At 42.8% G+C, this 26,736-nt stretch overlaps 1 protein-coding gene across 2 annotated transcripts in view; it reads right to left on the reverse strand.

The window, feature by feature from the left end:
- Positions 1-26,736, reverse strand: part of ELAC2 (elaC ribonuclease Z 2) — a 397,407-nt gene that overhangs the window by 314,291 nt on the left and 56,380 nt on the right. For both annotated transcript variants that reach the window (XM_078654722.1, XM_078654723.1), the window contains exons 2-4: positions 17,685-17,735; positions 17,527-17,597; positions 15,438-15,502 (exon numbers count right to left, since the gene is read on the reverse strand). In XM_078654722.1, coding sequence (XP_078510848.1) covers positions 15,438-15,502; positions 17,527-17,597; positions 17,685-17,735 — 187 coding nt within the window. The remainder of the gene's footprint in view (positions 1-15,437; positions 15,503-17,526; positions 17,598-17,684; positions 17,736-26,736) is intronic.

Below are 26,736 nucleotides of genomic sequence, written 5' to 3' on the forward strand. Positions count from 1 at the left end.
TTGGACTAGTTAAGTCGGAAGCTGCTATTATATTAATGCTGCTATAAGAGCGGCTGTTCTGAGGGAACTGATCACTCTCTTGTGAATACGCTGCTGAAACTCATGAATTTTTGTATTGTTATTATTCTTGTTCTTATATTGTTATATGTACTAATCCATGCATTTGTAAACCGTATTGTTTCTTGTTGTCCGAACTCCCCGGGGAATTGAAAGGGCAAGTGGTGAATAGAATCCATTGTCCTGAGGTCACAGGTTCGAGGAAAGTTAGGTGCAGGTTAGGATAACCGGGAAGCACTAACTAGGGTTTTCTGAATACATGTGTGAATAAATGACAGTAACGGGGTTCATTGGCAAAATTCCAATAGTGGCGTAACCTAGTAAGGGTCACATCGGAAAAGTAGCAGGTTCCTCGGAGCTAGCGTGAAAGCAGAGGGGTCCGCTGAGAAACCTTAAACTCGGAATATATCCCGGAAAGAAGTGGATGAGTTTAGGGGAATAACAGGTTCACCGATGCTAGAGTGAAGGGTAGGCGGAAGAGATCTGCCCGTAGAGAGTGAAAAGTAAATGGAAGTAGTTTACTTGCAGTAAAAGAATTCTTTCTCTGTCTAGACACTTGAGCACTGTGGCGAATGTGTATTTGTTGTAAAATAACCAAGCACTGAGCACTTTAAAAGAAAGAAAGTTTCCGTTACCTTGTGAAGGGAGGGAGTCAGTCGCGAAGCGCCTCTGACGTCACTCTGTGCCGCGCTGGGATTGGTAGAAGCAGCGGGCGGGTAGCGGAGCTGAAATTGTAAAGGAGGGGTGAGCGCCGGAGCGTGGGAACTGTCTCACGAAGGGGCCGCGCACCCATTGGCGGAGCTTATTTTGTGTCGCGCACCCATTGGTTGCACGAATTTTCTGAAGCGCGTTTTGATTGGAGGTAGTTTGTAAACAAAGTTAGCGCAAAAGTCGTATGTGGCACTCGCGGACTACAGAGACTCGACCTGATCCAAGGCATCTAGGGTTTGAAAGGGATCAGTGGAAGGCTAACAGATACGATATTATGTACGGAACCAAGAGAAAAATGTCCCTTGTAAGTAAGGTGAAAAATTATTTTAAAACGGACAAACCGATAAAATCTAGGGAAGGTGTTCTTGTCCCAGCACCCAATACTCCCGCCTCATTCATGATGTTTGACCGAGGGTACAATACCTGTGTGTGGCTGGAGAATTGGGTGAAGTACACAAAAGATGACGGAGTATTGGCTTTTCCGTTAGATGGTACTTTCAATGGTAGGATCTTATTTAATTTAAGAACCCGAATGAATGAACTGCATCCCAGACCAAGACTAACGCAGTATGAGGCATTAGAGGAATGGGAGATTGAGGCTTTTGAAAGAGAAAGACCCCGAATGGACAAGGGTTTGACCAAGTGGTACCCCAGGCAGAAACAGGAGTCCAGGGATAAAAGGATGAAACAGTGGAGACAGAGCATGATTGTTGAGGGTCTGTTTCCCATGATGCCGGCATGTCATAACATTGGAGCGGGGGAGAAAAGTACTGAAAAATGTAAGTATTGGGGGGCCCTGGGAGATTCAGATGATGAACTAATAGATGACATCTGTACCAGAAGTCCGCCACCTTACAATGAGGGAACCCGACCTTCCAGTGTAGGAGATGTTCCCCGACGCCACTTCCTAAAGGAAGAAGACAGGTCCCTGGGACTGGGAGGGGGTGGTCAAGTATTGCCCTATCCTGAAAAACCCGAACCGACGGAAACAAGGGATATATATCCCAAAGTGCCCGCAAGTCAGGAAGAAAAATATTCACGTACGAAAACCTTTTCTCCCCGACCCTTGTATGAAAGCGAAGAGAAACCATCGAATTCAGGACTGCCTTTTGTTCAACCTCCATATGGGGAAGAGCGCAGGTCCTTTAATACTGGAACTTTATTCCCGAAACCAAATTATGGGGGAGGACCAAGTGAAACGCATCCTACTGCCCCGAGTTTTACTCCTCCATTGACCCCCCAGATATTACATGACACAACTCTAAGAAGGGTACTAGTGGAAAAGGAGCAAGAGGCTCTAGCTAGACAAAGAACAGAAATAATTCAGAAAATTTCTCAGTTAAATACCAGTCCTGAGGCATTGACTATTCCAGTAACTATTGGACCGGTGGTCCCGTTATACGGAAATGGTCAGGGAAATCCGATTACTCCAGTTATGACCCCAGTCATGGCAACCCCGAAACAGGAACCGATCATTATAGATGATCAGTCCAGTGAGTGCGAGTCTGAAGTTGCGTTTTTGGAATTGCCAAACAAACAGACTGGAAAGGGAATACAGCAGAGGTATAACCCTTTTAATACAAAAGAAATTAAATTAGAGACAGCAACAGGTACTAGGAATGTCTCTCTGGTAACTCCGGATGAAATTGAGAGTTGGAGTCGTGAATTAGAGAAGCAGACTCCGCAAACAAAACCTTTAGACCTCTACAAGCTGAGGGTCGAAATCGAAGAATTAATGGCAGGAAATGTGGGGTTGGATCGATTGAATACCTACTCGGAGGAAGAATTGTCGTTCATATGTAAAAGCTTTACTAGGAACACCAGAGTGCTCCATGAAAAACTGACCGAAACAGCAGTTAGTATGGGGGTAGATATCTCAAAATCCAAGCCCTTACAGAAACCGTACAGAGCAGACTTCTCAGACAAAGATATAGAACACCTGAATGTGGCAGGGAAGAAGTTGCAGATTAAAGAATTAATGGGGGTACTGCAGAAATGGGGAGATGTGGAAAAATGGAGAAGCAGGTGGGCGAAAAAGAGGGAAGAGGTTCGCTCCCGACAAGTGACTCCCGAGTTTGCTTTAAGAGAGGTAGAAAAGCCTGAGCAGTTATGCCCCATGCGCGAAGTTCCAGGGGGGAAATATGTGCATGTCCCCTGGTCTAGGCAGGATATTGTGTCCTTCACGAACGATTTTCCAAAATTACGAGAGAAACCAGTTGACTGGTACAGGCAGGTGGAGAGGTTCGTGAAGGTACAGAAATGTCTGTGGAAAGACCTGGATGGGTTTTTCGACATTGTGGTTCCAGTAGATTTATGGACCCAGTGTAAAATAAACATAGACTGGCCGAGTGAGGAGTACCCCAGAAACAAGGAAACTGGAGAGCCATCAAAGGATGTCATGCGAAAATATGAGCAGGTAATTCAGCATTTGAAAGAAAAGGTGCCCGCAAAGGAAACTGATTGGACAAAAATAGATAGAACAACACAGGAAAGGGACGAGACAGTGCACTCCTTCTATGAGAGGTTATTGCAGGTATTTAAAACATACAGTGGTATTGACAACATCGACCTGAAAGATATGACGCACTTTATTTACAGGTTTGTAAATGGTTTAAGACCTGAAATTTGTCAGTGGATAAAAGACAATAAAATCTGTTGGCATACTAAGAAAATGGATGAGGTCCTGCGGTACGCTAAGTACTGCGAGGACGAGATGGCAGAAAAGAAAAAGGCCCTTAAGGAGAAGGTTATGTGGGCTCAGGTGAAGCTCGCAGAACAACAGGAAAAACAATTGAGTAACATGGTTAAAAATGCTGAGAACAAAGGTCCTGGGGGAGGGGGTGGAGGAAAGCCCCGGCCCAAATTTAGCAGGGAAGAGGCTATGAAAAAATTTCCCTGCCATCAGTGCGGCGAAATTGGACACTGGCGAAACGAGTGTCCCCAATTAGTCGATGTTAATGAGAAAACTCCTGATTTAACTCCACAGACGCAGAAAGAAAGACCAAGAAAGACTCAACCCCAGGTAAAAACAGTTCAGGTGCCTCGAGCACCCAAGCAGGTATACAGGGGAAGACAGGCAGAAAATGAAGAGATAGAGGTTTGGGAAAGCGGGGAGAACAGAAATACAGCAACTTCGCAGTATCTGCTAAATGATACCTTCCTTTGTAACGATCAGGACTGACGGGGCCTGAGAGGGGAGGACGAGGAGTGCGTACTTGGCGCTTCCTTGCCGGTAGACCAGTCTGGACCATATATTGAAGGAAAGGTTGACGGAAATGATGTCACCTTTCTGTTGGACACTGGCGCTACCCGTTCTACTGTAAGAACAGTGGACGTTCCAAACCTACCCCTCTCGGGAGAAAATATCCAAGTAGTAGGTGTATCTAATCAATTGATTAGTACTCCTGTTACCGAACCAATGGAGATTTCAATTGGAAATTTTAAACAGATGCATAGATTTGTCGTCTGTGACACCAGTCCAGTGAATCTACTGGGACGTGATTTGCTGTGCAAAATGAACTGTACCATCTTTTGCACACCAAAAGGTGTTGAAATACAGACCCCAGATGAAGATGGCATTTATAAATTATTGTTACTTAGACCTGACTCAGAAATTAAAAGATTGACCCTGCAGGACTTGCCCCAAGAACTACAGGAAGCCGTAAAGCCAGAGGTGTGGGATTTCACTGGAAAGGATGTGGGGTTGATGAAAGATGTGGACCCCATACAAATAGCCATCAAGGACAATGCAGTATATCCTAACACTAGGCCCTACCGAATGAATGCTGAAGTGAAAGCAGGTGTCACTCTGGAAATACAAAAATTATTAGAAGGAGACATCATACAGGAAGTGATGAGCAGCCCATGTAACTCACCGATTATGGGCATCAAAAAGCCTAGTGGCAAGTATAGGGTAGTGCAGGACCTAAGAAAGGTTAACAAAATTGTGGTTCCTTGCTGCCCTATTGTCCCAAACCCTGCAGTGATATTGTACCAGATTCCTTGGGATGCTGAATGGTTCACTGTGATTGATTTGTGTCATGCATTCTTTTCGATACCCCTGCACCCCGACAGCAAATTTCTTTTCTCATTTGCCTTCGAGGGTCACGTGTATTGTTGGAACAGGGTCCCTCAAGGGTATACAGAGAGTCCCTCGATCTTTAATCAGATCTTGAAAAAATGTCTAGAGACTTTGATCTTACCTGGGAACTCTGTGTTAGTACAGTACATAGACGACCTTCTACTGGCGTCTAAAAGTCACAGGGACTGTGTAGTTGACACCATTGCCCTCTTAAATCATCTGTGTGAGAAAGGGCATAAAGTAGCCCCTGACAAACTACAGTTCTGTGCGAAATCTGTAAAATATCTGGGACACCAAATAGAAAAGGGTGTCAGAAAAGTCACATCAGAAAGAGTGAGAATAATTCAAAAAATGCAGTTGCCCCGTACTCAAAAAGATGTCAGAATGTTCCTGGGTGTATTAGGGTACTGCAGGCAGTGGATTCTGGGATTTGCAGCCTTAGCCAGGCCCTTGATAAAAATGACCACGAGAGGAATGCCAGATGTTGTAGAGTGGGACGATGAAAGTCTAATGGCTTTCACAAGACTGAAAAACTGTCTGTGTACGGCCCCTGCGTTGGGAATGCCAGATTATTCCAAAGAGTTTGCCCTTTTCTGTGACACTCGCGATAATTGCGCATTGTCTGTCCTGACTCAAGAACATGGCACGACCAGAAGGCCTGTGGCTTATTTCTCTGCCACACTGGACCCAGTAGCTGCTGGGTTACCAGGCTGTCTGAAAGCAGTAGCTGCTACCTGTGCAAGTTTGGAACAGAGTGAGTCCATTGTCATGGGACATCCTGTGACCGTGTATGTTTCACATGGAGTGGTAATTCTATTGACCAGAACTAAAACACAGTATCTCACCCCTAGTCGGCTGACTAAATACGAGAGGATTCTTGTGGGTGCAGCAAATGTAAGCATTGTTAGGTGCGGTATTCTGAACCCTGCCACCTTACTCCCCGACCCCTTGGAAATGGAAGGTGGGGATGATGATGAACATGATTGTATTGACCTAACAGAGTTCAGTACCAAGCCACGCCCAGACATAAAAGAAGTACCATTGCCTGAGCATGATAAAGAACTATTTGTGGATGGTTCCTGTCTAAGACATGAATTAGGAGGCTTGAGTGCTGCTTATGCAGTAGTGTCTTTCACAAAAATTGAACAAGCAGGTTACCTATATAACATCAAGTCTGCACAAGTAGCCGAATTGATAGCCATGATAATGGCTTGCAAAATTGGGAAGGACTTACGCATAACAGTGTATACTGACAGTCAGTACTGTTATGGCGTTGTGCATGACTTTGGCCAATTATGGCTACAGAGGGAATTCATGACTTCCTCAGGTACTCCCATTCGGAATGCAAAAGTTGTTCATGACCTTTTAGAGGCCATCCAGTTGCCCAAAGAACTGGCAGTGGTAAAATGTACCGCTCATCAAAGGAGCATGGACAGAGTATCACTGGGAAACGATTATGCTGATCGAGTGGCTCAATGGTGTGCCAAAGATCGGTATATTGTAAATCCAAAACGAGGGGGGCCAGGAACCAGCTGCCAGCTTCAGGTGTTTGAGGAAGTGCCTACATGGGATGAGGTGAGAGAGTGGCAGGAGTCGGCTCCTTGGCAAGAAAGAGAGAAATGGAAGGAGGATGGATGTAGACCGAGACGTGTGGATGGTGTCATCTTGGGCCCAACTGGTATGCCTGTGTTACCCCGACACTTGCTTGGCACGATGGCTAGATTAATACATGAAGGATCACACATTGGTAGGGATGCCATGATTCTGGTATTTCAACAGACTTGGTACAGTAAAAAGTTCAGGAAGGTAGCAGAGTCCCTCTGCCAGAGGTGCCTGTCATGTCAACAGATGAACCCAGGCAAAAGGACAATGGTTGAACTGAGCAAGATTGGGAGATCAAGGGGTCCCTTTATAAAGATACAGGTTGATTTCATCACCATGCCCCGTTGTGAAGGGAAACGATATGTCCTTGTCATTGTTTGCGTATTTTCAAAATGGGTAGAAGCTTACCCTACTCCTCAAAGTGACGCACTGACAGTAGCGAAGTGTTTACTAAAAGAACTGATACCTAGGTTCGGAATACCATGCATTATTGAATCAGATAAGGGTGGACATTTCCAGAATGACATACTGGCTGAACTCTGTAAGGCCTTCGGAATAAGGCAGAAACTCCATTGTGCATACCACCCAGAGGCTTCTGGAATAGTGGAACAAGTAAATGGAACTATCAAAAACAGACTAGCAAAGCTGACAGATGCTACTGGCATGACCTGGGTGAAGGCCCTACCCCTGGTCCTGATGGGACTGAGAAGTGTTCCAGACCGCAAGACAGGCCTAAGTCCCCATGAAATCATTATGGGAAGAGTGATGAGACAAGCATGGGTGCCAGGAAGCAAACTGTTGAGTATTACTGATGATTTGGTGCTTGAATACTGCAGAAGATTGGGTGACCAAGTGCGTTCTATCTCTCGCCAGATTGGAGACGACGGCATCCTCAATCCAACGACTCCTCTCCACAGCTTGGTTCCAGGAGACTGGGTCAAAATAAAGAAGCACACTCGATCAAGCTGTCTGGCACCAAGGTGGGGAAAGAAACGCCAAGTAATCCTGGTGACAACCACTGCAGTGAAAGTCGCAGGTGTTCCCCAGTGGATCCACGCTGGACACACCCAGAAGGTATTGCCAGACAGAGGATTTGAAGAAGAAGGGCAACCAGCAGAGGACCCTGAAGGAGCCAGACCAGAAGCAACTGACAACGAGCAGCCCAGCACCAGTCAGGTTGCAGGAACAGCAGACGTTGGCCCAGGAGTAGTTGACTACGAACTGCCAAGAATCCAGCCTGCTGAAGAGGTCCAGGAAACTGAGCCAGGAGTAGCTGAAGACGAGCTGCCAAGCATATGGCCAGAAGAATGGATACCGATGATTGATCTGACCGAAGATCCTATCAGAACAAGAGAACGACTTAGTGAAGGTAGAGAGTGGACTAGTCAGGAAAAGCAAGGCACAGGCGAAGAACCTCAGCCGCTTGAGATTCAAATCAAAACTGAGGAAGGAGAAGGTCAGACAGGGACAGAGCAGGTATTTGATACACCTCCGCGCACACCTGATGCAGATAAGGGAGAGACTAGAAAAAGAGTGATAGTTCGAGCAGAAGAAAATAAAGAGATCGAAGTGCTTGAACAGGATCAGAGAGGGTTAGAAGAACGGGTTCAGGAAACAGAAACAGAAATAAAGACAATCGAAAGCCAAAAACAAAATATTCCTGAACAAGGCCAGATTAACAACCAGGCAGAAGAATTTGATGCTAGCCCTGGAACTAGTCAGATAAGGGAAGTAGGAGAAGAAAGTGGAGAAGAATTACCACAAGATAGAGAGAACAAAAAGATAAGAAAAGAAAGTGAAGTCCAAGTACCGACTAAGAGACTAAAGAAAAGAAACAACCTTGAGCCTAGGTTTGTAAAAAGATTGAGACTTAGGATAAAGACAGTGGAAGAAAAACGTGCAGAAGCAAGAAGAAGTGCTCGGATAGCAGAGCAAGAAGAAGACTCTTCCAAAAGAAGGAGTGAGCGAATAAAAAGACAAAACAAAAAGTACAAGTCTCCTGAATGGACACTGGTTTTGGAGGAACTTGAAGATCTTGATATAACTGACGTGAGCGACGGGGAACCTGTCCCAGAGTACTCAGCTGAAGAGGAAGACGAACCACCGTGAATTTGCACAAAGTAAGCTAGTTGTGTAAAAAGCCAAAAAGAGGGGTGAGAACACTCCTTCTGAGCTAAAATGTCTGATTCAACAGTGAATGGTAGACCTAGTTGCAGCCGTTTTAAGACGTGTTGCAAGGTGTGTATATGTAGTGTAGTAGTACTGATAGTTATCTGGATAGGATTAACAATTTTCATTCCCTTTGCTGTAAGTAAAGATACTAACATTGTCCCTACTGAAGTTGTAAATACTGACAATGAGGAGCTAACAACACAGAGTGTAGAAAGACATGAGAGAGCATTGAGACAAACTAAACGAGACTTAGAAGCATCAGATGAGGGAGGACTACATTATCATGGAATGAAGAACAGGACACATTTAAATGTTTTCGCAAACTTGTTAATACACTATGTAGAGACTATGGAAATTGAAGATTGCTATGTCTGCATGAAGCTACCTACTTCTGTGGCTGAAGGCGTGACATACCATCATCTGCCATTGACATATGGAATTTCCTGTAGTATTTTAGCTAGTTTATTTTACAAAAGGGGACCGTTACAGTATTATTACTCTAACAATGACGTGATTTTTTCTGAACTTCCTATACGTGGGAACTTGAATCCTGTACATACCAAAACTGACACCATAAGATATATGGGAGACTACTTTCTGACTATAGGTAACATTGACATAGCAGACGCACACAGAGATAACTTGACTTGTTCTTTGCGTGAGCAGGAAAAGATGTTCCTGAACATGGCAGAGAAAAGGAGAATTAAAATTCAGAAGAAGGCTAATGACGAAAGTCAGAAAAAGCCAAAGTGGGCAGAAAACATGGAAGGCACCTCATCTGGTGGAGCGGGTCCTGCTCTGTTGCTGGATTTTGAAAAGAAAGGCAAGCTATGTCTTCACCGCGAGAAGACTAGCTATTATAATAATGTTTTCATTGGTTCCAGTGAATGCGAACATAATTACAAGGTAATTGGAGGTTGGGGTTTCAAAAATGGGTCAGAGCCTGTGTTTCCTGGAATTTATTACATTTGTGGGGACAAGGCTTATTTCAAATTGCCGGATCACTGGTATGGGAGCTGCTACTTTGGCATTGTTTTCCCGAAAATATACCATGTGAATGGAAAAGCTGGAAGCAATGAAGATACTAATGGCTTAGTGCGTAGTAAAAGAGAAAGTATAGGTGAAATTATGGGTAGTATTTTCAGTGCACTGATACCTGGAGTGGGAGTGGTTCTGAATACTCACAGAATTTGCAAATTGTCTACTATAGTAGATGTGCTGTCTACTGAAACAGCTCATGGATTTCTGCTGGTCAATACCGAAATGGTTGCGATCAGATCAATGGTTTTACAAAATCGACTTGCTCTTGACACCTTATTAGCGAAAGAGGGCGGAGTCTGCCGGATGTTGAAGGCGCAACATTGTTGCACTTATATTCCGGATAAAAGTGTGCAGATCAAAAGATATGTGAAAAACATTACTAATTTGGCAAAGGAACTCAAACCACTCGAGGTTGATAGTGCCTGGAAGAGACTGGTAGATGGTCTCTCAAATGTAGGTCATTGGCTTGCTAGCATAGGTAAAAGCTTATTATTCAAAATTCTGATGCCAATTGGTATTATAGGTCTTATTATACTTTCCATTTTCTTATGCTGTAAATACCGCAAGCGCACCAAAAAGCACGAGGTAAATGCAAGAGGAGTGAAACGAAGTGTGGATGAGATTGAATTAGAGGAAGTGAATGATCAGATATACAAAAAGGTGAAGACTTCTCACCCTGCTAAAACTGAAAGAGAAAAGTTAGAACGGTTGCTGGAAGAAATAGAACTTTATAAAGTGTGAAAGAAAGTTGGCATCTGGTTCCATTATAATATGTGATGATAGTAGATATCATCAAAGAGGGGATTGATGAAGCAAAGCTTCGCATATTTTGCGGCTTGCCGAAATCAAGAACCTCGTTTATGTGTAATAAGGTAACCCGTGTATGTTTTACTAACGTTTATATTTAGTTTAAGTAAAGTTCCCGAAGCTTGCCTATGTGTATTTCTAATGAATTAATCCGTGTCCTTAAAAAATGGCCGCCGCTTGTATTTTAGTTACTGCGCATGCGTCAGCCACACTCACGTGTCCTGACGCGTCTGCAGAAGTGGAGGGAAAGTTATGCGCATGCGTAATTCATAGCTGTGCTTATCATGTGGTACTGCTCGTGCCACTGCTCTTGTGTCCGTGTCAATGTAGCTAACATTTAATGCAATAAGTTTATTTCTGGATGATGAGTTAAAAGTACAAACCCTGTGATGTGTTTTCATAATGACATTATTATGTATTAATTTGTTTTCGCTTACTTTTCATGTACCGCGGGAAATGGGGGTCTGAGTGAGAGGAGAGCCATATTGGAGGTCCCTTCTGCGCCTGTGCGACATTCGGCAGCACGAGGGACCTTGGCTGATGGAACATAGCCAGTTGGCAGTGATGGGCGAGATGCTCCTGAGAAAGTCACCTCTGCCCTGCGAGAACAGCGAATGTGGCTCCTTATATGATACATTGTAATGTTGCGCTACTGTTTGCCGTGTGACTTCTCATGGGAACCCCAAACCTGCTAGGCGGTACCCAAATATGTTAATGAAGGCTTCGAATCGTGTATTGTGATTGGTGTGTTACCCAAACCCTACCTTAGGACCAATCGAAATTGAGGGATTCTGATACTTTGCAACATTGGGGGGTGGTACACTGTCCCCAAACTGTATATCTACCCTGGGTTCACCTAGTGAACCGTCCGACTTGTCTGGTTTAGCTGACCTGTCACTGACCCAACGCACTCAATAGGTGACTGAAGATACAGAGCGCTGCGGAGCACTCTGTCCGAATTTGACCATAGACTAAGGTTCTACTGAACCTTAAAGTGCTGGCAAGGCACTTAGCTGGGAGTTCGCTAACCCAATCGGGGTCTTGATCGATAGCTGCAGAGCGGGTGGAGCGCAGGCGTTGCTTCCGAACTGTGGGTTCCGGTCCTGTCCTGAAGAGGGTCCTGTCCTGAGGGTCCTGTCCTGATTCCTATTCCGAGGGTATCCTGTCCTATCCTGGGTGTCCATTCTGCACCTGCTGTCCTTTGAGGGGTATCCTTCCTTGAGGGTTTCCTGTCCTTAACTGACCCGTGGCCAGGGTTTGGTTTCCACACTTTTCTAGGTAAATATTGCTCTGAACCTCTTGAAATTCTTGCACCTTCTGAATTTCTAACTTTTGCTTTAATAAAGTTCAACATTGCATATGTGATATTTTCCATGCCTTTTTGCAACTATTGAAAGTCATTTATATTTTCCATAAGTATATTCCTATGTCTTCTCATTTGTTAGAAATTATATTTTGCATAGCAGTGTGTCATTTCCTGATATGGTCTAGAACTTCGTTGCCTAGATTGTTCAAAGGCCCATTCACCTTAAGTGAAGCGTGTTATTCATTATAAGCTCTCCTATAGTCACCCACACTTAGTCTATCCCTGTTTAGATAATACTGACTTGCATAGTATTTTTCTCGCTACATTTTATTTAGTACCTTGATGATTACTCTGTCATTATTTCTTCATGCTTATGTGATTTACGTTATCTTGGTTATTGATTGCCTTATTTTACTGTACCTCATGCAAGAAATTATTGAACTTTAGATAAACATTTTAAAACTTCCAGTTGTCCGTGGTCATTTTAACAGTATTTCGAATGTTATTGGTTGGGTTTGTATTTTGCTGCCTTTCTTTTACAGCTAGCTCCCTGATTCATTGTGGTCATTAGGCACCCGCATCGGCGGATGGTAAGTCGGGTGCACCGAAATTTGGTAGCAGGGAACACACACATCAACTTGATAGAGCTCGTGAAGTCACCTGATCGATGTATATGGTGATTTGAAAAGTATATGGGCCCTGAAGCCGGAAACGGCGAAAACTATTGGTCGGGTGGCCTCGCGCGCTCTATCAGTTGCACACCATGAAAATGAGACTTACATAACGTAATCACTGTTGAGGCAATATAGATCTTCTTTGTTTGCATAACATGTAAAGTATTTCTATTGGGTCCTGAACTAGCTAGCAATTAATTGCAATGTCTTTTGTGCGTGTTTTCGTATATCACAGCAGTTTGGGGACATCAGGTACTACTCCACTTCACTTTGGGTAACCACATTGCTCTCTCTATATCCTTGATTCTCCAAGGAGTGATGGGTCGAGTAGCAACAGTTTATGCCACTCCAGGAGGAGGTGATATGTTTGGAACTCAAATACTCGATAAAGTATCAACTCAGAAACTTAATGTCCAGTCAGAAATATTTTTCAATTCCAATTACAAAATTCCCACACTGTGCTGGGCAGTATCCATGGCAAATAAACCACAAGGCAACAAGTTAATTTTGTATGATTTCTTACCGCACTCCGCATACACGAGAACTCACTGATATTAAATGACTAGTGCAAACAGTAAAAGAGCCACAAACAGCACTGATGTAAGTTTAAAATAAAAATCGCTCTAAGGCTTGCGATGGGATCTTCAAAGCAAGGTTGTAAGATAACCAGAATGTGTTAGTGCAGCAGGGCCATACGATTGTCAACATTTGCACTATATTAATGACTATATTTATGAACCACCCGAAAAGTAGGTCAGCTAAAATAATAATTTGTTGGGATTTATTAAAATAGGAATTTGTAGGATTTAAACTAAATAAAGTACTTATATAAAAGAGTGTGTATGCCTCCCTTCCCTTTCACTAACTGTGCACTGGTTCCCAGAGGCTACATGAGCTCCACTAACAGATATACTTGATTTGGTTGTATTCAGGTGGACGGCTGCAAAGTTTTTGTGGGTCATGGCAGCATAATTTGTTGCGTTAAGCAAGGCTTCAACAGTGAATCCATATATTAAGCATTGCACATAACTAAGAACCGATCGTATGCTTGCATGGCCGTGGTCTGTGCATTTAAAATGCTAGAGTGAAAGGTGATAAATGCAGGGCCTAGAAAGTAATCGTACTTTCTTGAATGATGCAGCTAAACAATGTGGGGTTAACTACACACGTTCCTTCAATATACCCAAGACAGAGAAAGAAATTCACATTCTCTGATGCAGGTTTTGTTTAGAAGAGCAGCATAGCTGAAATAAGGCTGCAAGGATAGAGGACCTTGGGCAGTCAGTCTATCTTGTAGGAAGAAAAGAAGCATTAAGCTTCTGAATATACTTTGAAAAACGCAGAAAACAAGCTTGAGCTGACCCCTACTCGTTTCTTAGAACATCATGCTTCAGAAAGGTATACAAGATGCCAGTTTAGCGGTGGGGTTAGAGATACAGACCAATTGCTGGAGGAAAGATGAAATACAGAGTTCCAACAACAGACCAGATGGCACAATAGGGTATGCGGGGAGGCTGTGCGTGCCTTAACATATGATGATAAGCAAACAAGGGTATAAATAATTTAGGTAGGTTAAAGACTAATAGGACAGGACTATGTGATCAAAAAATGATTGGCGCTCATCTAACCTTTGCCCTAAAAATGATAATGATTACTCAGTTGCTTGTAAAATTCACAGTGAGTAATAAACAATCTTGTACTAAATAATCATTTAGTGTAAAACGCCAATAATGGTTTGCACATATTGATTAAGTTGTAGGAGGCAGAGATCTGTATCTAACACCTTCAGATGATAATTTTTTCTGACACCTATTTGATAACTCAGTAGGGGAGAAGTGAGAGACACCAGCAGGTTTCCATTTTTTCCTAAATGGTCACAGCGTGGGACTAAAGAGAATCTGCTGAGTGACTCCAATAATTGGGGAGAGTGGGGGTGTTGAACATGATATGGCGTCCAAAGTGGGGTAAGACCCTCGAGGACCTGGAAGCCCAAAAATAAGTTGGGGATACAACCCGAGGTATTTGATAACCTCCTCAATGCTAGGGAAGGGGTGCCCTATACAACTGAGGTGGCTTGACCACTTAATTAGAAATGATCTGTTGAAACCAATTCAGGGTCCTCATAAACAACAGCCAGAAGTGCAAAGAAGGTAGAAATATAAACCTGATCTACCTGAAAGCATGTGCCCTGCCCAGACAGGCCATTTGACAGCACTCTGATTCCCATTAACCAGGGGTGAAATCACATTAGTGGTCAGAGCTAGCCCAATTTATACCGGTGGCACATTCTATTCATGGATTAAAATAGAAGCTGGTGATGCAGTAGGATTATGTATAAAATATGCCACATTAGATCCTCCAGTAGGTAGACCGCCTAAGAAAAAGACTGGTTCAAAGAGTAATATATCCAGTATTTCTGATTAGTTGGAACAATGATCTTCATTCAAATTTTGTCCCTTAGGGGTCTTATCCAGCAGACTCCTTATGATGCGATAGACTCGGTTCGGCCTGCTTGTTCTAGGCCTCTTCAGGATGGAGCAAGGGTATGTACATTCACAAATATTTTCTTGCTCGCAATAGTGTGGATTGGCCAGTGGGGCAGAGGGTCTCACAGGAGCAAAAAGATACAATCACTAGTACGCACGCGCTCAGTAAAAGAACTGAAGGAAACCAAGTGGAGTACTTAACTTCTGGCGGACGTGACGTGTACAGCACCGCTGCTTTCACCAGGGAATTTGTTTTCCCCTCGCCAGAAGTAAAGTAATCTGACATTCAGAAACGGAATCTGACTAATTGGTCATGGCGCAACTGTGCTGCATCGGTCAGAATATTCGACAAAATATTTTTTTATATACATGAATGGAAAAAAATGTTTTGTTAGTTTGATGAAACAACAAGATCATAATACGAAAAAGGATTGAGAAAAGTCAATTTACTAGCACAATTTCAAAGGTATCTTTAAAAAGACCTAGATTAATTTACTTACGACTTGAGGGGGCCCAGACAGAACACAGCTAGGAACTCCTGTGTCCTTTAATGTAAGAAGCATTCCTACAAGAGAAAGACAGTCACATGAGGATTTGAACTATGACTGCATCAAACCATAAAATTAAGGTTTCCTAACTTTTCACCATAGAAAAGTACTACCATATGGTTTTCCTTATCAGATTACGTTTCTGCATGTATTTTATCATGTGATCAAAATACAAATCTCAACTCTACCCGGTGTCTAGACAGCAAAAGGCTCTGTGTTGCAAGTAGTTTCTTCAGGTGTCTATTTAAATTTGCAGTCAAGCAGGCTTCATAGTTGTAGATTCTGTGAACATCTACTCACGTGAGGCATCCCTGCCTTCAACACGGTTACATATACTGCATTCAGGATAAGACCACATTTACTGGTGCCATGCTTAAGGCACTGAACTTTTGGTGGTGAGCTCTGCTCACTCGAATAGTAATTAGGGATGTGATTTTCTTTTTTGTAACCTTCTGGACTTTGCCAAGAGCTCAGTGATTACATTTTTATATTAAACATTGTGTCTTTTGCTATAATTTATGTTATATTCATCCTCATTTAAACACTAACAAAAAGGTTTTGGATAAGGTACACTGAAGTTAATACTGACTTGGGAACCCTGCAAAAGAAATTCCTCCCCACATTTTTCAAATTCGCTAGTTTTGATTAGAGTGAAAATGGCTTTAATATGCTGTGAAAATCCTCTTGCAATGCACAGATGTGATTTTTAAAATGCAATGGTATACCAGTAAGCTTTGAAAACTTCATAAATAATAAAAATGTGAAATGCTGCAAAACTTTGCTTTAAAAAAAAAAAGAAAAAAAAAGTTGCATACTCCTAAATAGTAATACTAATCATATTCTCCAATGCCATCTTGTAGGGACCATGTCACCAGGTGGTTGTTTCTAGACTGATCCAAATCAATGTAAGATTAGGAATTATATGCACATCATACTTACTTATAATTCTTACCACCTACGAAATCCTGCATACCTAAAGCTCCAAAACCTCCACTAACAGACAGAAGAGGAAGATGGTAAGAAATTGAGGCTGGGAATAACATGCAGCAGTTGCTATTCAGGTAAGTAACTTGGCCACCCCCCTGCGTTGCTTCTAAAATCCATCACACACATCATGTGGGAAAAGCCTACCAAGGACAGTTATAATCGAATAAGTACAGGCATATAATGAAATGGGGTACCAATAAAGGTCTGTCGAGCATAACGTAAAAGATCTATTAGCACCGGACCATACAAGACCTCAGTTCTATAGGTTAAATTCAAGAAGGAAATTTACAGCTTTCATAAAAGGCACTTTAAGTGGTGGCCTTACACACAACATAACAGCACCAGGACTTTCAGGAACCCTCTTAGCTTTGTAATTTTGGAACAAGCATAGATGCCATTCGGAGTATGCCGTATTAGAAGCAGTAACTTTCTGCTTCCAACACTTCCCACAATCGCTGCTTTTAGTGGTAATATGGCACCTCTGCGAGTAAATGCTGCAGCCAGTTACATCTTCTTTGAGAAGAACCTGGACACCACCTGGCAAACCTCAGCATGTTGGTGATAGTAAAAAAAAAATAGAAGGAATGCCACCCGTTTCCATCCTTCATCACACCAGTCCACATGCACTACATCAAATGATCCAAAAGCAGTCCCAGCTGAACCGTGTAGAGATTTTAGAACATAGTATGCTACTTAATAATCCGAAAAAATACAGGCTACAGACTATCAGTTCGCAAGCAGTGTTCAATGATATTTACTATTAAAACACGCTGAAAATTACTAATATAATGAGCTTGATTGTGAAGGTAAATATGCTTAAATTAAATCTGTCAAATCACTTCATTTGTGAAGTCAGAAAGGCAAGCTATTAAATAACTTACTGTTTTTATTGCCTTACTTGGAAAATCCAAAAAACATATACAATTAAAAAAATGTAAATAAATGCAATACATCTCTAAACAGTTTGAAACGGATTAGAATAGTGGGGATACAACACAATAAACACGAAGTGATGGTGATCTGTTCACATTTGGAGGCCTCAAAAAAGGTGTACCTGATAATCCTCCAATATTGGCCCAGTCCATCTTGGTTAGGAAGATGTTGTCCAAACGAGCCACTTTTAACCTGTAAAAATACATTTCAGATGGTCTGCATGGGTCACATTAACTTGGAACAAGAAAGCACATTTGACATAAGACAAGAAAAACGTACTTGTGTTCTTGCATTAATCTCTGTGTTCCTTCGCCACAATTGAAAAGATACCTAAAATGAGATAAAATTATAGATTTGATCAGAGCAGTCCATCAACAAAAATATTCACCTACCTACTTAAAAAGGAACGTTTGTGACCAAACGTGATTTGTTTGGGTAATGCCGTTGTAAATCAGTCAACATACAGTTACAACTTGCACGAGTTCAAAATTGCAGTAGGAAGGGAAAACAATAGCCCTGATTTCATTTTTCAAGATAATAATGGTTTGGCAAAGCATCAATGAACAACGTGCTGGAGGGAGGACATGTTCTCTAGATGATAATGTGTAGGCCTAAAACCAGGAACCCATAGTGCGATTCCAGGTTTGTGCATGTCCAGGGTAATCCCTCCTATTCAAAAAAAGTAATTCATGATGTGCACCACATACTTAAGGGCACTTTTTAATGCACTTTAAGTGTGGAGCTTTGAAAGCACAGAATACAAGGAAACAAAGCCCACTTTGCCACATGAATCAGGGGCCACCTATCGCATTACAGAGATGTTTTAACATCAGACGGGAACACCAAAATGAAAGCCTTGAATAACACCTCCTTTGCGACTTGAAAGCCTTGTTACGACCTCAATCTGTTCTTTGAATCCAAACTTACCACAATCAACAGCAACATAATGCCATCCCCTAACCCTCCTGTGACTCTACTTTTGATCCACTGCTCCTTCGTTTCTTAAAAAACGCTGACCAAAGTGGACGAAGTATGAAGACAGGTCCAAGGAATTCAAGCATTCAACAATCGATTGGAACGCTGCCAGCAGATCAACAAACCACTCCTCCTTTCTCTTTAGGCAGATCACGCAAATAGCAAAGCAACCTTCCTAGACGGAATCGCACCCGGCCCCTTGAAACACCCACAACTTATCACGACTAAAGAAATAATATGCTGACCGGAGAATCCAGACTAATTACCAGCCCATCTCCAACCTAAACTATCCTTGCCCCATCAAGGATTTAGATACTTCGAAACAGCTACATTAAATTACATTTAATAGCACCATACAAGATTTCCAATCTTGGTTTAGGCCAGCAAGGGATACCAAAGCCACCATGGCGAATATAAAAGAACAGCTGGTGTCGTCCATGTAGAAAAAGGAGGCCCTCAACTCTCTGATGCCATACACCATAGACCTTGAGGGCCAGATTAACAGGCTCAAGGAATCTGCTGGAACTCTGGGTCAGCTTTGGAATGGATCAGATCCTTTCTCTCCCCCACAGCAACCTCCAACCTAAACTATCCTTGCCCCATCAAGGATGTAGATACTTCGAGACAGCTACATTAAATTACATTTAATAGCACCATACAAGATTTCCAATCTTGGTTTAGGCCAGCAAGGGATACCAAAGCCACCATGGCGAATATAAAAGAACAGCTGGTGTCGTCCATGTAGAAAAAGGAGGCCCTCAACTCTCTGATGCCATACACCATAGACCTTGAGGGCCAGATTAACAGGCTCAAGGAATCTGCTGGAACTCTGGGTCAGCTTTGGAATGGATCAGATCCTTTCTCTCCCCCACAGCAACCTCCAACCTAAACTATCCTTGCCCCATCAAGGATGTAGATACTTCGAGACAGCTACATTAAATTACATTTAATAGCACCATACAAGATTTCCAATCTTGGTTTAGGCCAGCAAGGGATACCAAAGCCACCATGGCGAATATAAAAGAACAGCTGGTGTCGTCCATGTAGAAAAAGGAGGCCCTCAACTCTCTGATGCCATACACCATAGACCTTGAGGGCCAGATTAACAGGCTCAAGGAATCTGCTGGAACTCTGGGTCAGCTTTGGAATGGATCAGATCCTTTCTCTCCCCCGCAGCAACCAAGACAATCAAATTGGGTCAATGCATTTCCTACCTCAGAAAGTGCATCATGCAGAGTACCAATGCCATCAATACTTACATGGCTATTATTTATTATCAACCAGCGTCTGTTGATATAGCTCCTAGAAATGTAACTGGTAAATCTGTAAGGGTTTGCTGACCACACTCAAATCTAGTTTTAATTATTTAAATAATAATAAAAAAAAAAACAAAAAAAAAAAACACACACACACAGACCAGTGACTTGTTAACATTTATCAACAATCTAGTGCACTGGCAGAGTTAGCTTTTTGATACATATATTGGTAGTCCACTTTAGAAAATTAGAAATTGTGCTGCCACAATCGCAAGGAATGGACGTGCCCTCCAAGCGTCCGTTGCCAAGCCCTCTGTACAGCCACAAGGCTCACATGGAAAAAGGACTCCATCTTGGGTGGAAGAACAAGTTACCTACTTGAGAGTGTACCACACTGGACCATGTGGAAGCTGTAGAAGGAAAGAGACTCTAGGATCTTTCCACGTAAGTTTTTGATTTGTGGGAGAAAACGGGAGTGGCTTTTCCAGCATATACAAGACATTAGGATTCTTGGCTGTAGGAGAAAGCTATGCCAGAATAGTCAATCACCCCTAAGACGGAAAACATAGGAGTCCACCAGTCTGTAAGGTAACACTGTCCCTGACCTTGCTTTCTCCATGAGGAAGAACAAATTACTGGTGGTTTTTCCTTCTTTTTTTCCTTTGGTGCAAGACTGACCTCCAGTGGTGGCCTTGTGATGATGCACATAGATTAAAAAAGGCATTACATTGTGGTTTTTAGTGGCATTTTCTGACTTTAAAAAAAAACTTGAAAAATCGTATCCCTTACCATGATCTGAAAATTATCATTCTTGTGTCATTTTGCCTAGTACCTTGTTTTTATTTTAGGTTAGGGAACTGTATTATGGTTTTTTTTTCTTTCATGATGTTTGGTACTACTAGAACGTGTCAAACATTTCTCTGGGGAAGTCTGCTGCTTGTAACAGTGAACATGGCCACAATTCAATTCACATTGAACTGAAATGCAATCTAGCTAAATAATTATGGTCTTATAAAGTGCGCAAAGTATCTCTCTGAAAAATTTGTTGATTTTTCTCATTTTCTCTTTTCCCAAAGACACTGGTCAATAGGCTACAGAAGGTCCAGAATCTTGGTATAAAATTGGTCTAAACCTAAACCAGCAACACAACAAAGCCAGCAAAGATCCCCACTGGCTCCCAGAAGTTGCACTAATATATTTTAAAGTTCCTAGTACACACACAAGGCTTACTGGGATTCAGGCGCATAACTGGTCACACATTATGCACCCCCAGAAACCCGCAATCAGCAAATCACGTCTGCCAACGATTCTTCAGGTGGAACAAAAAACGATCCGTGGGGGTACAATGACCTAGACGGTGGAGCTCAATGAACCAAAGACTCGGGGACCAAACTAAATGACTCAGGAAAACAGCGCACTATGAAAACTCAAAAATAAATACACAATGCTCATTCATTATTAGTATTGTCATTTCAAGTAAGAGAGCACTGGAGCAACAATGGCTTATTAGTAACCATTCATCAGTATCCTCTGGACAAGGGACGAGGCCACCCCTCATCTGCACACTACTTACAATGTGACCGCAGAACTCAATAATTAGCTGAATAGGAATCTGCTCGGTCGAAACAGACGGCAGGTTAGGAAGGATTGAATTTTTGCGTCAGCGTGTCTCAATCAATAGACCTTAGACAAAAAGGTAAGGAAGGCCAGCAATTGGACTGCATATACAACCTGTGACCTTGCTCAAGTGGAAAGGCTAAGAATATTTTTGAAGGCAACAAACTTCACGTATGCGATGCACACAGACAAACTGCTATACTGCGTCAGATTTGCAGCAAGAGTTGCAAATAAAACACACAATACATATTTACAGCAATAATTCAGTTCTTTGAATGAGTGTAGCCACTTAATCCTGACTGACTTGGGTAGTGCCATGTCCCTTGACCAACGGCTGACCGGTCCAAAGGAAATAAGAGTCTTAATTGTTAGCTTGTAATCTGACAATGAAGTGATTTATTTTACCTAAAGGAAAGTGTAGGGTCCTTCATTACTGCTTGCAAAGTGCAGAAAAATAAAATGCAAAATCAAAATTAAACTAGCATTTGGAAATGCAATAGATTTGGCTTTTTTATGGAAAGTGTGTCTAACTGATTGCCAAGTTGCATTTACAAAGCGCTTCATAACCAAGGTGCCAAAATGCATTTCTGTATATGCAGAGGCTACTTTGGTGAGTGCGATGGAAGCCTGCGTGTATCATGTGGCGTATTCAGGCAGCGTTTCAAGGTCCTGCATGAAGACCAGAGTTGTGCATTTCCAATTGGCCAATATGGAAACTGATTTGTGTATGATAGACACAAAGAATATTGCGTCATGACAAGCGTGTAACTGCTGCTTTTAATCAGAGAGCTGTAGTCCAGACCAGCGGCGCCAACTATTCAATAAATATATGTGAACTCATATCTGGAAAAGAGCACATGGAAACTGTAACAATGGTTTTATGTACTTTACAAAGGATTTTGTCATTTATTTCTGTTTATGCCTATTTTAGAACGCATTCGTAGTTTTCTTTGAGCTTTTATTAACTTTCCTTCCATTTTATGCTTTAGGTTTTGCTGTGGTCCTAAAGATCCAATCAAATCAACAAGACACCTTTGGATCTGGAGTTTCAGGAAAAAGCCACAGAGTGAACTAACACCAGAAAAAAATAGACTGAGTTTCCAGTGGTGGGATTTCAAAGGACAACCTAATGTGTTATCGCTGTTGCAGTTTTGGTTTGATTCCATCGAACCCATTAAACATACCCGAGTATAAGAATCATTTCCAAGCCAACAGCCCAGACCTGGAAACTGTGTCCGTGATGAAATGGAGTAAGGCGACCATCTTAAAAACAGACAAACAATATACTTCTGCACCCTGCCAGATGAAACATACAAGCGCAGACACCGCAAAATACTTACAGGCATCCATGCACACAAGCCGCAACAACTACACATGAACACAGCTCAGTAAACAGGCTCCAAAGCGCACAGACCTGTTACATGCATGCAAGCACAGACTTAGAGACATGGGTTATGTTGGATGTACGTGCAGTGCTCAATGCTGCTCTAAAGCCATCCTCAGTGCTAGATGACAGAATAGAAAGGAGTGAACAAAAGAAGACAGGAGCGAGGAAGGAGTGTTGCCCCACTACAGTGTATCAGTCAGTACACTGCCTAGGGAGTCTATATGGCAAGGAGGAAGCAGAAGAGTGAAATGGCTTCAGGAGAAGGACGAAAGGAGCAGAAGGGACAGAGACTATGAATTCAGGGCCTGGGGACAAAGATAACCCAATAGGCCAGCACTATGGCTCTAATGCTGGCCTACTCTAGGAACATCTTTGTAGGAACTACACAAAGAAGCATTGGATCTGGCTAGCACACCGGCACTCCCGTGACGCTCCTGCTGCGCCCGCAGGCGCTATAACAGCGCAGAGCGCCGAGCGGGACGAGGGGGCATTCAGAGGCACTCTCACTTGCCTTACCTGCCGTGAGGGGAACGACCAGCAACCACTCCATCTCTGCCGTGAGGGAACGGCTTCGGCGGGACCAGACCACACCGGAGGGACTACATCCCCCAGCAGCCCCGGCACACCGGCGATCCCGTGACGCTCCTGCTCCGCCCGGAGGCGCTATAACAGCGCAGAACGCCTCCCACCTAGCGGGACGCGTGCGGGAGTGCGCCGGGCTAAGCCCGGGCAAAGGGCGGGCAGTCTGTGGCAGTCCGGGGCAGACCGAGGCAGGGCTGGGCAACCCCCCTTGGCTGTTGGGACAAAGACAATTCAGTAAGTCGAAAGCAATTATAATAATTAACTTTTAACATTTACTCATTGTAAATGTAATATTTACATGCCTCTGGTGCCACGTAGTACCCAAACATATTGTTTGCTCCTCGAGTCCAATTGCCTGTCCCCCGCTTGTAATTCTACAAGCTTGTATCAGAAATGTCAAACACAAATCAACCATGGATAATTATTTAGTAAAGGTGGTGAACAAAATTAATACTGATCGTAGAAAGTCGTTAGGCCGGGAAAACCCTTCAGACTTACCTACAGTATTACCTGTAGTCAGTAATGATCTATCCATGGTCGTTACTGGAGATCCTGATGTTATTCCAATGGAAATACCAACTGACCCAGTTCCAAATCAGGATCCTCCTGAACCACCTGAAACATCTGATGCCACTATGCCACGGCGTTCCCCGGCCTTGCGAACTGTGAGGGCTTGTAGAAAAGTACAAACCAAGCACGGGGGAATGTATAACAAAAGGAAAGCTGAACCTACACCCCTGAGAAACACCAGCGACAAAGAGACTATGATCAAGAACTGCACGGCTAATTCTAAACAACTTGAGTTATTGGTTAGCATTATAGAGGGGAAGTTTGAAGCAATTGTTAAACCTCTTGTGGACAAACTAGACCTTTTGACAGCTGAGGTATGCAGATTGGGCAGACTACTGGATGCGCACATCGGCAAGAATGATAGCTCCAGGGACAGAGAGAAGGGGGCAATACCTATTGACAATGCCCCGAAGCAACTTGACGAGAGGTCAAGCATAAACAAAGTAGTTACAGCTGGATCACCAGCGGATTGTAGGACTGTGCGTGATAATGCCCCGCAGCCACCCGATGAGAGGTTGAACTTAAATAAGGTAGTTACAGCTGGTCTGCCAGGGGGCAGTAGGTCAGCTCAGATAACATCAGCACCAGCAAGTACGTTTGGGGGATCTGTACCTAAGAAAAGTAGTTTTATTAATCTTCCACCAGACTGTGCTCCTTATGTTGTTGTTTTAACCAATGTCCCGCCTCTTGAAAGCAGTCAGTCTTCCAATTCACAAACCCCCCAGGAGTCACATGATTCGCTAAAGAACAAAACAGTTTCATGGTTGCACAAGCAATGTGGGTTCCCAACCAACTACTCGGACCAAATACTAACAACAAGAAGAGTTAATTGGATTGGGAACTCAAGAAAGTCCTGTAGGGGGTAATGTGTTATTGTTAATTTTAAATACCCTAGGCACGCCGCAACTGTCCTGCTCAGAGGAGCCTCCCTAACCCCGAATGAGAATGATGTACTTGTACGCCCTTTGGGATACTTTTATAATCATCTCAGTAAGATGCACCATGTCGCCAATAGAGGTACATCTTTTACTCCCAACCAAGGTGTAATATTTGAGGTACCATTACAGAATAGATACCAAGCTTTGAGCTGTCTGGACCAAAATGATTGACATCTAAAGGACATTACACCCCAGCTTAGCTCACCCCTTAACGTCCAAAGAACTCACCTATGTGGGCCTGGTATAGATCTGGAAGAAACTAAGGATTCCACTTCTATAGTGCTCGATAGTGGTCTGGTATCTGGCCCGGTTATTGAGAGGGGAACGACTAATCAACAAATAGGAAATGCTGAGGTCTCTAATGTTGGTCCCATCGAGGTTGATGTTAACTCCATTTTTGACCAAGGTGAACCCAATAATCGTATTATTGGGGAAACCTCTATTGTGAGTTGGAACATAGCTGGCTGGGCTTCGAAAAAGAATAATTTGGGTTGGGAGAATATGATCAGGTCTTATGATATTTTATGTCTTCAAGAAACGTGGTGCGTTACAAAACCTAGTTTTGAAGGGTATGCATGTTACAGTTTAGAAGCTGTAGAGTCAAGACAAGGGAGAGCTAAAGGAGGTTTAATTTTCCTCTAATCTGTGGACCTGACACTGACAGTAGTAAAACATGTAACAGTTGGAAATCATTCCCAAATCTTACGGGTACAATTGAAAGAAGGTACAGAGGTGCTTTTAATTAACTTCTATAACAATATTTTTAATAATTCACGGCACAATGTTATAGATGAATTGGAAAGTGACCTCATGAAGCTAGTAGCAGAAGCAAAATGTATTTTTACTTATATTTGGTTAGGCGATTTTAATTCTTCAATTTGCCCCTTATCTTTTTCTAGGGCTTGTGGGGTGCCAAACAATAGTGGCGAAAATACACCCCACTTCCCACATAATGTCTATGGGGAGGCAATTAATGGTATTATGTCAGCTTATGATTTAGAGTTAGTACAGCCTGATAAAGATGCTAGTGGCCAAACTATCCCCACCTATATTGGGAGAAATACTAATTCCTACATTGATCATATTATGGTTTCAGCTAGTACAGTACCTTACTGTTCGGCAGCGGTTATTGAGGTACCTAATCTAAGTGACCACAACTGCCGAGTTATGAAAGTAGAAAATTGGAACTGTAGGAGTCAGCGGACATTGAGGACCCTAGATAATATTGAGCCCCACAGGCCAAATGGGACCAGGATAAGGTGGAAAGGGGAAAAATCTGCTACAGTTGTGCCTATTATTATATCCAGGACTTTGGCAGATATTAATGTCATTTTGACAATAGGAAGTGGGTCTGTTTCAATTGTAAATAATGTTGTTAATATCAACAAAGTCATCGATAATATCTTTACGGGAAAAAGGACAGGTTCGACCGGCCATGGAAAGGGTTGGTTCGATCATGCTTGTACAGCCCTTTTAACCCAATTGAAGCAGGCGCCTGCCCTTAGACCAAGGGATAGGAATCAAGTTTTACTTTTGAGACAGGATTATAAAATGGCACTCACTAAAAGGAAGAGGGAATTACAACAACAAGCTTGGGATAGTTTAACACAGGCGGCAGAAACCTCTGATAGCTGCCTGTTTTGGTCCACAGTTAATTCCCCCTTCCTTAAAGATGATAAAATTCCCCAACATTCATCCAATATCAGTAGTGAGGTTTGGGTCTCCCATTTTTCAGCCATATTTCAAGCCAATGGTACTAATGAAACAGTGCATTGGCCAATAGTCCCCCTGGACATAACCTTGGGAGAGGTCGAATGCAGCATCAAGGCTAGTAATGCGGGGTAAGTCACAGGGCCCCGATGTAGTCCCAATTCATGTTTACAGTGCTCTTCCTTTTCTGTGGGGTCCGATACTTACTTTGGTTCTCAATGCAGCTGTTACAGCCTTGATTCCATCTACTTGGGGAAACTCGATTATTGTCCCTATCTACAAGAAAGGGGACAAGA

The sequence above is a fragment of the Lissotriton helveticus genome, chromosome 7 (assembly GCF_964261635.1).
Source record: "Lissotriton helveticus chromosome 7, aLisHel1.1, whole genome shotgun sequence".
NCBI classification, from domain to species: Eukaryota; Metazoa; Chordata; class Amphibia; order Caudata; family Salamandridae; genus Lissotriton; species Lissotriton helveticus.